At 31.7% G+C, this 14,235-nt stretch overlaps 2 protein-coding genes across 3 annotated transcripts; both read left to right on the plus strand.

Annotated features, from left to right (window-relative positions):
• Window positions 1-1,860: 1,860 nt before the first annotated feature.
• On the plus strand, window positions 1,861-4,585 carry LOC108328979 (probable UDP-arabinopyranose mutase 5). Of its 2 annotated transcripts, none has more exons than XM_017562918.2 (3): window positions 1,861-2,176; window positions 3,008-3,137; window positions 3,347-4,585. In XM_017562918.2, the coding sequence occupies exons 1-3, from the start codon at window positions 2,057-2,059 to the stop codon at window positions 4,378-4,380; spliced, it is 1,284 nt and encodes a 427-aa protein (XP_017418407.1). In that variant the 5' UTR covers window positions 1,861-2,056; the 3' UTR covers window positions 4,381-4,585. The 2 variants fall into 2 exon arrangements, with proteins under 2 accessions (XP_017418407.1, XP_017418405.2); XM_017562916.2 differs by having other exon boundaries at window positions 1,864-2,176; window positions 3,234-4,585.
• Window positions 4,586-9,667: 5,082 nt separating this feature from the next.
• On the plus strand, window positions 9,668-10,644 carry LOC108328856 (uncharacterized protein At4g13230). The gene is made up of 3 exons (XM_017562742.2): window positions 9,668-9,902; window positions 10,043-10,159; window positions 10,256-10,644. Exons 1-3 carry the CDS (start codon window positions 9,711-9,713, stop codon window positions 10,469-10,471), a joined length of 525 nt encoding a protein of 174 aa, XP_017418231.2. The 5' UTR covers window positions 9,668-9,710; the 3' UTR covers window positions 10,472-10,644.
• The last annotated feature ends 3,591 nt before the right edge of the window (window positions 10,645-14,235 follow it).

The following is a 14,235-nucleotide window of genomic DNA, read 5'->3' on the forward strand; positions in this document are numbered from 1 at the left end:
TATTTTCTTCCATTAAATGGAAATTTTTCGTTTACATGATATAAATGCGTCCTTTGGCTTTCTTCAACGAACCATTAAAGACTTGTCACACAATTTTAACCAAGACTTTAAAAATCTTGTTCACCATGGTCAAAACTAAACTCACAAAATAGTTTACCAAAAATATAAAGAAAACTTTACCATATAATTATTCCACCAATAGTTAATCCGGCGAATAGTCTTACTACATCATCAAATAATTCACCTGAAAATTAGATGTCTCTTGATAAAAGAAATAAATTGATTGATAATTTCCTTAATAATAATTAAATTTGTAATTTTTTTAATAATGATCAAATTTACAAGTAAAATTTGTTTATTAATTTTTGAGTTGTAAAATAAATTTAGATTTATATTAATTAAAAATTCATTTTAGAATCTATAAATATAAATTTAAAATAAAAAAACATGAGATTATTTTTATTATATTGTCCAAGAGTTAACTTTGTTAACTCACATCTACCAACCTATAAGGAAAATAAAAACTTATTAAGAATCTAATTTTTAAACTTTTACAAGTTATTTCTTAGAATTATTTTAAGAAGTTCAGTTTATAAAATTTCTTAAATAAACCAAATTTATCCGCCAAATTTTTCATAACCTAAATTAATATCCTATTTAACAATGACATTAAGTTAGACAAGACAAAAAAAATTATCAAACCGATTAAAAAAAATCTATTCGACGAATATTTGTTTAAAAAATATTTACAAAAATTTTAAAACCTACAAATATTAATATTTTTAAATTAAAATTTAAATAAAATTATAAAAAATATAATATAAATTAAATTAAATATAAATTAAAATAATTTTAATTAAATTTAAATAATAAAATATAAATTTTAAATAAATTTAACGGAATAAAATATAAATTAAATTTTAGTTTTAATTTATATCTAAATATTTTTATCATCGTAATCATATCTCAACCAAACCTTCTAAGTCAAACCAAAATCTTAACGTACTAGTTTAGCATTTTGTTTTTATCTTCTCTACCCTTAATAGCTTACTCTAAGAAACCTATTTTATATATTTTAAAAATATATATAATTAAAATAGACTAAAAACCTTGTTAACAATGTAAATAAGGTGTTATTATCTTTTATTACTTCTTCTACAAAATCTCGTTAGAAAAAGGAAGAGTCTGAGAAACATGTTTGATCATGATTATTCTAATTTATATTTTATTTGTTAAAATTTATTGAAATTATAATGGAATTAATTAACATGTTGTCTTAAAAGATAGGAATGTTTTAAATTTAACCCTTAGTAAAATGTTTTCCTTTTTACTTTTTGGTCCTTCATATTATATATTCATTGGTCCATATAGGTTTGTAATTTAGTTTAAATTAAATAACAGATAAATACAGCAGATCATTGACCTTCCAAATTCTTGCTTACGTAACTCACCAAGCCAACACTTTATCAGTCACGCACGTTCAAAACATTTCCCAATAAATAAAATACCTGTTATAATCAAAATCAAAATAATAATACAATCTTACCTTACTTTAAATATTTTTTCTTTAGGTTTGAAAATTCTTAAATAAAAGAACAAATTACAATCTTATCTCCTTGTGTGTAGTTTAAAAGCAGGCCTGCGACGGGAACTCAATTATCTGGTTTAGTTTATTTTATTTTATTTTATTTTATTTTATTTTATTTTATATTATAAAATAGACTAGAGATGAGACCTATTATAGGCACGCATTGAAGTTGGAGAAAAACTGAAATTGTAGCAGGCGTTTATTTTTTAATTATTATTTTATTATCAAGAATTATTATTTATTATTATTAATTAATCCGTTATTATTATGAAACGAAATAGAGTTTTTGGATTTTGGTGTAGTTGCGAGAGAGGACGGAAAGAGCAGAGAGATTAGAGGATCTGGTGTGGCTTCTTCCTTCTCTTGCTTCCTCGATGCGACCAATTCTTTAATCACCATTTTCTCTCTCTCAAAGGGATAATTGTAGCCACCCATCACCGTTTATTTTTAATTAATATTTTGGAATGAATGAGAACAAAACCACCGCCATCGCTCTTATCCCTCACCATTGACTCGGCCGTCCTCAATCTATCCGACATCTCCGATCTCTCCTCAATCCCTGATCACATCCTCCTCGACCTCTTCCTGGTACTTTTCTTCTTATAATCTCTTTCTCTCTCTCTTTCTCGCTTTTTTCTCATGCATCCTACTTCTACTTCCTAGTTAACCAAGGTTTCACTTTCATGCCCTTTTTTCTTTCTTCTTTTTTTCGCTCTGCTTCATTCACACTACCCCTTTTGTTTTAATCAATGCCCCTTCTTTAGATCTCCCATAAAAATCAACTCTCGCCTCCTTCAATGAGTGAAGGAAGGTTATTCAGCCGCATGCTCGTTTTCCTTTCTTTTCTTGCATTTTTCGAAGATTAAAACTTAGATGTACTTATTTAAGGAATGCTCTCCTATCAGAATGATAGTTTTGATTCCTCTAACGTATTTAGTTGGTTCAAGTTGTTTTTGTTTTGTGCCAATTGTCAAAGTGTAATTCTAATTCTTAATTCTAAAGTACTCTAAGGATTCGATATTGCTTTTGTGTGTTTTGAAAATTCCAAGGGTTTTTGTTTAGCAAATTATGAAACAAATCTCATTTATGACTGTTACGGGATTGAATTGATGGTTATGTTATCTTGTATTTTTACTTTGGGTGGCGGTTAACACTAGGGCAAGATTTTACTTCACTTTCTGCTTTCTTGTTGGGATATGAAGTTTTAAAATTTCATTTTTCACTGTTTTTACAAATGTAGCTGGCTCAAACAACTGTTTTGTAATCGGGATGAAAATATGGACATGTCAAATATCGTGGATCTAGTTTCATTCCTTTTGTTGTCTGTATATAATTGTGGCCATTAGATGCTACCTGAAGTTTTGTTATTTCACTATCATTCAGCATCCTTACTCTATTACATGTGGTTTTCATGGACAGAGAATATTAAGAGCTGGGAAACTGACTGAGAAAGTTCTGAGACTGTTCATAGCGACTGGTAAGGATGAAGTGATTTCCCTTGTTGAGGCACTCAATATCCGACATGTTCTGACCCCTGTGCTTCCCACCAGTGAGTTGTTTTAAGAATTTGTGTAATAATACGTATACTAGCTGCTGCTGTGGTGACAAATGTTTATTTTCTGACATTTGATATCTCTGAGTACAGGGTGTTCTGAAAAGTTCTAAAGTAAGGTTAAATAATCTCAGCGCTAAGGAGGTAAAACAAGACTTTTAGTTTGTGTGATAGTCTGTGTTCTGTACTCTTCAAGATGTCTCAAGCAGTTATCAACGATAATGAAGTGGATATTGTGATTGGTGCATTACACGCTGACCTCACAACTTTCATGAATGAATGGAGGCCAATTTTCTCCCGCTTTCACCTGATAATAGTAAAAGATCCTGACCTCAAAGAAGAACTACAAATTCCTGAAGGATTCAGGGCGGATGTGTATTCAAAGGCTGATATTGAGCGAGTGGTGGGTTCTTCCTCTTCTATTCGCTTCTCTGGCTACTCTTGTAGATATTTTGGCTTTCTAATTTCACGGAAAAAGTATGTTGTCTGTATTGATGATGATTGTGTTCCTGCAAAAGATAATGCGGGGTATTTGGTGGATGCTGTGGCTCAGCATGTTTCGAACCTCCAGACTCCTGCCACCCCTTTCTTCTTCAATACACTATATGATCCATTCCGAAAGGGTGCAGATTTTGTTCGTGGTTACCCATTTAGCCTGCGAGAAGGAGTTAATTGTGCTGTGTCATGTGGGCTATGGCTCAATATGGCCGACCTTGATGCTCCAACACAAGCTCTGAAGCCACGGCAGAAGAATGTGCGATATGTAGATGCAGTTTTGACTGTTCCTGCAAGAGCCTTGTTGCCAATGAGTGGAATCAATGTTGCCTTTAACCGTGAAGCTATTGGTCCAGCAATAGGCCCGGCATTGAGATTGACAGGGGAGGGGAAACTGAGGTGGGAAACTGTGGAAGACATATGGTGTGGAATGTGTGTGAAAGTGATCTGTGACCACCTAGGCCTTGGTGTGAAAACTGGGTTACCATATGTCTGGAGAACAGAAAGGGGTGATGCAGTTCAGAGCTTGAAGAAAGAGTGGGAAGGGGTGAAATTGATGGAGGATGTTGTTCCTTTCTTTCAGTCATTGAAGTTGCCACAATCAGCAACTACAGCAGAGGTTTGTATGGTTGAGATTGCCAAAGCAGTGAATGAACAACTAGGGAAGGCTCATCCTGTGTTTTCTCAGGCTGCCGAAACCATGGTAGAGTGGGTCAAGCTCTGGAAGACAGTTGCATCTGGTTGAAGCTCCTGAACTTGAGGATCCTTGGTGGAGTGAAATTCCCTTGGTTGGGTGGCTTCTATATTTCTTTATTTCGTTTAACTAATTTATGTATGCCTTCTTTTTTCCGGTTTGTTGTGAACTAAGCTTAAATTTTACCTGACACAGATAGACTAAAGGCTGAATAAAATTATTATAGCACTTATTGGCTTTGTGACAACTGAATAAATGCTTTGCCTTGTTTTTATAAATAATCGATCTTTGAACAGAACTCCGAGCCTGTTATTTTCTTTGTTTCTATATATGCTTAGATTTACAAACAAATTCAATCACCAATGACATGGAAACAGTTTTTACAACATTATTACATTTGCTTAACGTTGTATTTTCTGAGACTAACACCTGGGCTCTTATTTGTCCTCTATTGTCACTCACTAACAAGGAAGGTATTTTAGAACATGATAGTCTGTGTTCTGTTGGCACTCGTGGGATTTAGGTTTGAGATCAATTCAACCTTCATAGCTAGTTCTGATACTTATTTCAATTTATACATACACCATGTTCACTGTATTACTAGTGAACTAAGAGATCTCTAGTATTTGCAAGTAATTTGGTAATGACTCGGCTATTGGGATAAGTGTTGAGTTCTAATAGTAGGTTTGAGTCAAACTTGGTTAGAAAAATTTATCATCTAACTTTTCTTAATTCTTAATATGAACATTAATAAAGATATCCCCCTTCATAAAATATCTATTTAAATTTTATTAGTTTTGTATTTAAGTTTGGATTTATCAAGCAGAAGATAAATGAAAATATTTTCTAATTTATGAGCCATAATTGTCATTTTAAATTAATTATATTTTTAACACATAAGTTTATATCTTGACTAATTCAAATTATAACACATTGGGTTGAATTGATTTGAATTATTATATTTAATTACTTCATATACTTTAATTTCATGCGAATTTAAAGAATACAAAATTCCATTTTTTATTAAAAGGCAAAACATTTTTATAAATATGAATAAAATTAATGTACAACACATTACCATTTAGATAATTCTATGTAAATTTCGTCGCATAACTCCACCAACTAAGTCTTTTATAACCTATTTAACAATGATACACCACCTTCAACTTATGCAACACTTGTTCAAGGGAGCTTCTATTCCTTCAAAAGTTTCTTAGTATATCTTTATAAACTTTTATATTTCAAATTGTGAAATATTTAGAACATTATTTGGTTTTAGTTATTTGTTTAATAACTTCTTTCACTTCTCCTCTCTGTATTTGTTTAATAATATTTAGATAGTCTGATTCTGTAATCTTATATGTTATTATATTATATATTTAAATAATATGTATTTAACTATTTTTGTCATACATAATTAGTTATTAAAAGAGCTCCCAGCAAAAACATAGTATTTACTTCTGATTGCTTATCTATCTTTAGATTGAAGATAAAATTTAATGTGGAGTAACTTCAAAAATTCTATAAAATTCGACCAAAACAGTAACATCCACTTTGAATTTACATTATTAATTGCAGTTTTTTTCATCATTGGGCTTAAGGCTTGGGATGTGTATCGTAGATGTAGTTAGATATTGTATCATTCATTATTATGGTGTCACTTTGAATTTGAATTTATCTTCAGGTATACTATCGTCCATATATCTATATACTCATAAATATTTTAAGCTTAAACAAAGTCTAAATTATTTAAATTTAAATTTGATTCATATGATTGTGGAATTTGAATAGAAGGAGACATACTCTCACGAATAAAAGGGAGACGGAATGCACAAGTCAAGAAACAACTATATTGTTACATCGAAACCATGCTGGGTAAGAAAGATGAGTCTTGATGGGTTGAGGTGCCAATCTAAGAACAAATTCAACTTTGTTCTTGGCAAAGAGTGTTGTGACAACATATCGACTTCATGAGTGATAGTTTGCAGTGTCAAAGGTGAAACAAGAGATATAGCTCGATTTTCATTAGGATAAAGATAAAGATAGGTATGTGTAGGATCTTGTAGTGATTGATGTGCTTCAATGGTGGCCATGATAAGGAACAAAATAAAAGAATAGAAGGTAGAAAAATCAGAGTAAGACGCAACAAAGCCCTTCATCTAAAGAGCTCTCTAATACTATCATAGGATTGCATGACAGCGTAATAAAAGAAAAAGAATGCCAAAATAAAAGGCAAGAAAAGAATATCTATTATTGTTTGTGAAGAGGAAAGACAAAGAGTATATATGGAACAAAAGAATGTAACAGAAAAACTATAAGCTATTGTGCAGCAAAACTATGATTATGTGACTTAATATTCACAAAAATGTTACCGTACCAAATATTATATCTACGTTTTATGTAACATTTCAAATTTAGTAGTATAAAATCATTAAAATAAGAGCTACAAAGATGATAACTTATAAAAGAAACTTGAAATTTCTTATAGAAGAAATATCTACACCTGAAGAATTTCATAAGCTATCTGTACCGCTCCTTCTCCCTCACTCCCACGCTGAGATAACCGGAGATATGTCATTCCTAAGCTTACACCCATTAAGGTGATCATCGCAAGAGAAACATACATAAAGACAAAACAACACAAAAAGCAAGGATAAGCTAGAATACAAACAATTAATAATATATATAAATATTTAAACATTATACACATGATACACATATCACACCTACCAACTAAACACTTTATGCATGACCATACTTTGACTAGATTGTCCGGACTTAGAATGAATGTCGAGCTATGGCGGGTTGTGCACTTGTGGTGGTCATTACCAATTGGTTTCACCCTACCACCCACACAAGCTTAGTTTGTTACCACATCGTGGGCCTCTAAAAATCACCTAGACTAAGACCTTCTACTACTCTCACCACATGAGTCAATCTTCTCTACTTGAGAATGAAATATCATTAGAGTGTTAGGATAACTCCCAATACTGAGTTCCCTGCATTCATTCTAAAGATACTTGAAACCACATCGAAGGAGTCCCTCCGTGGAACCCATTCTACCAACTGTGAAACCCTTTGAATCCATATGAAACCATATACATATAACCTTTCACTTTTACATTACATACAAACATATATAACACTGATTATACTTCAAAGGACCATAAACAACCCAACGAGTCATCAAAAATCACATGAAACCATTCCATATACATTAATACATAAGAACAATCCAAGAAGAATCATTAAACACAAAACCCCTTTAAACTCATACTTAGGCAAGGAAAAAAACTTTGAAACCTTCACCAACAACTCCAAAAAGTCCACAACCCAAAAAAAAAACAAACTAAAGAACGTTTAAAAATGATATCTGAAACCCCAAAAATCACCCAAAATTGTCTTAGATGATTTTCGGACGGTAATAATCAATTATCACATGATAATCGATTATTGCCAAGAGCTTTGAATAGGACTGGAATAATCGATTATCAAGTGAGATAATCGATTATTCTTTCAGTTTTTTACATCACCATTTTTCTTGTTTTGTTGTATTATAAACATATCCAAATGATCAATTTATAATCTGTAACACTAATATTGATATGAAAACATGTTTCTAGATGAAACTAGAGTATTGCATTGGTCATTTGGATAAGAATTAGATGTACCAAACCAACTTAACAACTCAAAACCCCCAAAATGGACTAACATCCAACCTGAGATGTAATTCTCACCTTCATGACAGATTTTCACTAGTTTGAACCTCTATCCAAGTCTAAATTAGTCTCATAACCTATTCCAAACTCTCCCAAACAGATTAAACCCTTTACTTCAAAATCTCACTACTCAAAAACTTCATTTTTACATTGAAAACACTTTAAACTGACACTATACACTACCTTTTCATTACAGATCAGATTTCAATCACATTATACCTCCAACAAGTCTTAATTTACCTAATGACAACACCTCAATAACAATTTTCCCCCCAAATTCTCAAACTCACATATGAAACCCCCTTAACCCCCCCTCCCCCCCCCCCCCCCCCCCCCCTTTAGGCTTAAAACTCAATAATTTGACCAACTCTCACTCCAACTACTTGAGTTCAGTTTTCAAACATCAAACCAACAATCACGACATCATATAACATCAATTTCACATCATTCCAATCATACACACATTATACTATCAAGATTACAAATTAACACACATATTATACGCTTAATCATACCTATTTCTCAAAATCATCTATAACTTATAGAAATACTAAATTTACAATACCAACATAACTAAACATGGTCTAGTTTCCCTTACCTTACATCGAACCTTTACTTAGAGCTTAAGGAATTCTAGAAACACCTATAAAATGTCGAACAAAGATCAGAGAAAGTCCTTAGGACCTTTTATCAACAAGAAACTAGGAAAGAACATTACAACTCACATGCGACAAGTAGAACTCGTTACCGTAGTTGATTAGGTACCTCTTGATAGTCAAATAGATGACTCAGGAGTTAGAACTCTTAGAGAGAAACTCTAGAAAAATGATTTCTAGAGAGATAACACCTTTTAAAATAATAAAATTAGTTTATAACAAAACTATTTATAAACAAATCATTTAATATTAAAATAACCGAGTCTCACTATTTTTAAACTACTACCACTTCTAAAATACTATTTTATGGGGTTTCACATTTTTGCACTAAGATAATTTATATTATAACATTATTAATTGACTGGTATATTATATTATTATATTATATTTTTATTTATGTTTCAAGTATTCAAAGACCATCAATCATTATTGATAAAGAGATAAATCATTATTGATAAAGAGATAAGAGACATATAAGCAAAATTCTTAAGAAAAAAAAGTAACGCATGCAACTTTTACGAATTTATGTTTCTTTCAAATTTGCGAATAACGTAGTTATATATCAATATTTATTTATAATACTTTAAATTTTAAATTATATTATTATTTACCTACTTTTAAATTTTATAAATCGAGAACTCCCCCAAAATAGACTCTATAAAAAATGTACTTACTTCATTCATTGATTAAGTTTTAACTAACATTAAAAGTTTACTTTCTTTCAACATCATTAATAAACTAATAATAGAAAATGTGACTTTCAATGTCAATTATATAATCCCTTCTAAAATAGAATGATTAAATAAATAGTATTTATTAAAAAAAAGAATATTATGTCTAGTTTGAATCTCAAATTTTTAAGGCCACAAGAGCCCTAGACAGTGTCCTACAATACCGGGTCTTTTGTGGATATATGTTTTTTCTACCACTAGTTGACGTGAATAACTCTTGGCACACGAACAAACATCTGAGAAACACTATATATACATATTCACAGTGACCTACAATGCAACAAATCATATACAATTTCCTAACACACAGCGAAAACAGAAGAAAAAACAAAGCAATTCATCAGAAAATGGCAAGCTTCACCCTAGTTACATCCCTCCCAAAGTTTGGCCATGCTGGAGCAATCATTGCTACTACTCGTGCCTGGAACCCTAGATTACTCGCAGCTGCTACACCTAGATCCATCCAAGTACATTCTTCAATTCAAGTTTTTGTGTTTATGTATATGCATGCAATGTGTTTGTGTTATTAACCGAGGAGAACGTGAAAAGATTAAAGTTGAATCATAGTGTTGTTAATATTATAATAATTCTGTATCTTAATCTGTAGGTGCCAACTTCTCCTGAAGGCTCAGCAGCCATTGAAGGCACCAAGCAAGGAGTCAGTGAAACAGTTAACAACAGTTTGAATGAATCAACGCAAGACAAGGCTTTCACCACAGCACAAGTAATTAATACTTTTTTTGACAGTTATTACAGTGATTAAAAGGTTTTTGATGATGTGATTAAGCATGATTAGGGTTGAGAATTAATGATGAAACAGGTGAATCACAAGGCAGACGAACTGGCTAATCAGATGTCGGCAAGTGCTCACAGCATGGCAGAGAAAGCAAAGCAGACAGTGCAAGGTGCATGGGATTCCACTAAGGACACAGCCAATAGGGCTAAAGACACCGTGATCGGAAAGTCTCAAGAGTCAGCTCAATACGTCAAAGAAAATGCAGAGAAAGTGAAGAACAACATGAACTCAAAGAACTGATCACAGCACCACTTCATTATATTACCAGATTTTCCATCACTATTCTATTACTTGTTTCCCACTACAATTAGACACATTTTTGTAATTTCGTTTTGTTGTTCATGGCATCAATATGGAGAAGATTGATGTGTCTCTTCCCACGTGCCATTCATTTGAAATCAATAAATACTTAATTAAGCCTTTCATTCTTTTCTTCTCTGTCATTGCACACTTTCTTCTGTTCGTTAAAATATATTATGGTAATGATAGTTCTTCCTCTTATACATAATTTTTTAAGCTGTTTTATATCATAAAATGAAATTTCTCGCATTAATTAAGTAAAATTAAGAATATTTGGTTTGACACATAAAAAGTTTTATTACTGCAAATAATGTTATAAAACATTATATCAATAAATAATATAACAATGTTTAGGATATATATATATATATATATATATATATATATATATATATATATATATATATATATATATATATATATATATATATATATATATTATTTGACATCTCCTAATTTTTAAAAAATACATTTACATTTACATTTTCTATGACAAAACATACTTATCATCTCACTTGATAAAATTGTATTTATATATTTTATTTAATTTAAAAATAACATATACTCCCTAAAAAGTAAATAATAATTAAGAAATGTTCTCCCTTTCCCTCTTCTTCCCAAAACTCCATTATTAAGTCTACATCTTGGTCTATAACCTATCGAGACAAGAAAATGAGAAACCATATATAATTTGCTTCTTAATTCCAACAACGAAAAAGTATATTTTTTTTGTAAGAATTGATTCAATAGAATAATGCATTTTTGGCATTAAATTACAGTGTTGCAAGTATATAAATGATAGGTAGCTAGGTTGGTGTAACAAACATTGTTTCTTGACAAATAATTTGAAATATGATTTTCTATTAAGCGAGGAACAACTTTTTTAGAGATGAGAACGAAATGAAAAAGGAGAGTCAGTATCAAATGAAGTTATTCAATATTGATATCAGATGGGAATATTGAATAGCTTCGCTTGGATAGTTCGCTTATTCCACTAATTACAAGCAAATAAAGAATCCTAGTTAATTAAAATTAAGTACTAAAAGATTCAAGATGTTATTCAAAAGATTAAGGCTCGTATTAAAGACGTCTTATTCAAATCAATTTTTTAAGAGTAAGAAATTAGGATAATTTCAATGTATCATGGGTGTATAAATTAGTTTTTCACTGCCCATTATCTTAATTAGTTTACATGACCTATACTTAGTAAAACAAAGGATCTATGTTATATACCATTTTATATTTGTGACCCATATATTACCACAACACCATACCTAATTGTTATTTCAATTGAATAAATTATTTAAATATACGTCTCTTTTTCCTTATGATATAAAAAGGTTAACTTATTTAATTTTTACTTGAGAAAAATAAATTATCGCTTGACCAGCGAAACTTTCATTAGTGTTAATATTATTGTTGAATTCTGGCATCTCAATATCCAAAACATATATAAGTTTACTAAGATATTTGGTTTAAAAGTGGTGACACTAGTACAAAAACAACGTATAACGTCACGCGTTCAACATCCAACCACTTAATAATCAACGTTAAAAATGATCAGTGACATTTTTGTAAATAAATACAATTATAGAACGTCGAAGTTCCATTCAATTCCACGTTCTATCATGGTAATTATTCAAACCAGCGCGTCATTCTCTTTCTTCTTTCTTTTAAACCATCAATAGTACGTCGAATCTTGTAGGGGTTCAATGTAATATTTGTGAGTCAAAAGCCAAAGAGTCATCCTTTTTAATTCTTTTTTCTTTTTTCTTTTAAACAACAAATAATATGTTGAATTTTGTAAGGGATTTGTCAACCAGAAGCCAAAAAAGTAATCCCTTTTTAATTTTTTTTTTCTTTTTTCTTTTAAACCACATATAATACGTCGAATTTTGTAGGAGCTTCGACGTATTATTTGTCAGCCAAAAGTTTCCCCTTTTTAATTTGAGGGGGAGATTGAAAATTCATTCACTTTATCTTAGCGCGCGAGACTTTCTTCTCTTCTTAAACTTTTCTCGAACGAAGTTTGACGATTATCACATATAATCTTTCTTTCATTTGATACAAATGCATGTTAATTAACTACTTTATGTATAATTTTCGTTTGTTTTGACCGATTATTTTCGTGTTCTTGTCCTTCATAGGCGCATTCTGCTTTCTCTCTCACTCGTGGAAACACTTTATTCCCAGGAACCCACCTTTTGAAGGTTAGTTTTCGTTTTCGTTTTTGTTTTGAAGAACTTATTTGTTGAATTTGTTTGTTGTTATTTGGTTGAACTTGTTTGTTGTTGTTTGATTGAACTTGTTTGTTGTTTGCTATTGTTGTTTGTTGTTGATACTATACTACACGTTCATAGTTCATGCTTTATAAAATATCAAAAACTGAAATTTGTTTTTTTTCTGCTTTCCAGGTCTCGCAGAGTTGTAAAAAAGGAATACAATTAATTAAAAAAAATAAAAAAAATTTCTTAACGTCGAATATTAACAAAATTTGATGTCAATTTGATTAATGTCGAATTTTTTAAATTCGACGTCAATTTAACGTCTCCCGATATGATGTCGACCTCATATTCGACGTGAAAGGTCAAAAAACAACGACGTTATACGATATTTTTGTACTAGTGTGACAAAGATGTTTCATCTGGAAGATGTCATGGTTGTCACTACATGTAAGAACGATGTCATCAACATATATGTCAAATATAAGAGAAATCATAACAGAATGACACGTATTGCAGGCATGCAACGCACTGCACTGTACTGTGTGTTTTATTGAATGAGCAACGTGTGTATTTATACAATGGAAGAAGAGAGAGAAAAATAAAATATCAGAGAAGCACTAGAAGCTTCCGTAACAGCGGTGAGACAAAACTAATCCAAAAGACTAATTATGATTAAGACCCCCCCTCAAGCTGGGAATAAAGATTGAACATTCCCAGCTTGGTACGAAGAGTGGAGAACAAAGAAGGAGACAGAGACTTGGTGAAGATATCTGCAAGCTGCTGAGAAGAAGACACGGGTAGTAGTTTCACTAATCCAGATTGAACTTTTTCACGGACTAAGTGGCAGTCAATGTCTATATGTTTGGTGCGCTCATGGAACACTTGATTGGCTGCAATTTGGAGGGCAGACTGATTATCACAGTAGAGAAGAGCAGGTTGCTTGAAAGAAATGTTTAAATCTGTGAGTAGATAAGTCAACCATTGAATTTCACATGTGGTGGCAGCAAGAGCACGATATTCAGCCTCTGAGGAGCTGCGAGAAACTGTAGGTTGCTTTTTAGAACGCCATGAAACAAGTGAATCTCCAAGATACACAGAAAAACCTATAACAGAACGGCGAGTGTCGAGACAACCTGCCCAGTCAGAGTCACTAAACGCCTTCAATTGGAGACTCTTAGTTGCAAAAAACAGACCGAAACCAGGTGCTTGCTTTAGATATCGTAAAATACGAAAAGCTGCTTGAGAATGTGCTGATGTAGGAGCTGACATGAATTGGCTGAGATGATGGACAGCATAGGAGATGTCAGGGCGAGTGGTAGTTAAATAAATTAATCTCCCAAGAAGACGACGATAGGATGAAGAATCAGGAAGCGGGGTGCCAGATGAGGTGGAAAGCTTAGCAGTGTAATCCATTGGCGTGGCAACAGGACGAGAAGCCAACATACCACAATCTGTCAAAATGTCAAGAGTGTACTTTCG

This window comes from Vigna angularis, chromosome 2 (assembly GCF_016808095.1).
Source record: "Vigna angularis cultivar LongXiaoDou No.4 chromosome 2, ASM1680809v1, whole genome shotgun sequence".
NCBI classification, from domain to species: domain Eukaryota; kingdom Viridiplantae; phylum Streptophyta; class Magnoliopsida; order Fabales; family Fabaceae; genus Vigna; species Vigna angularis.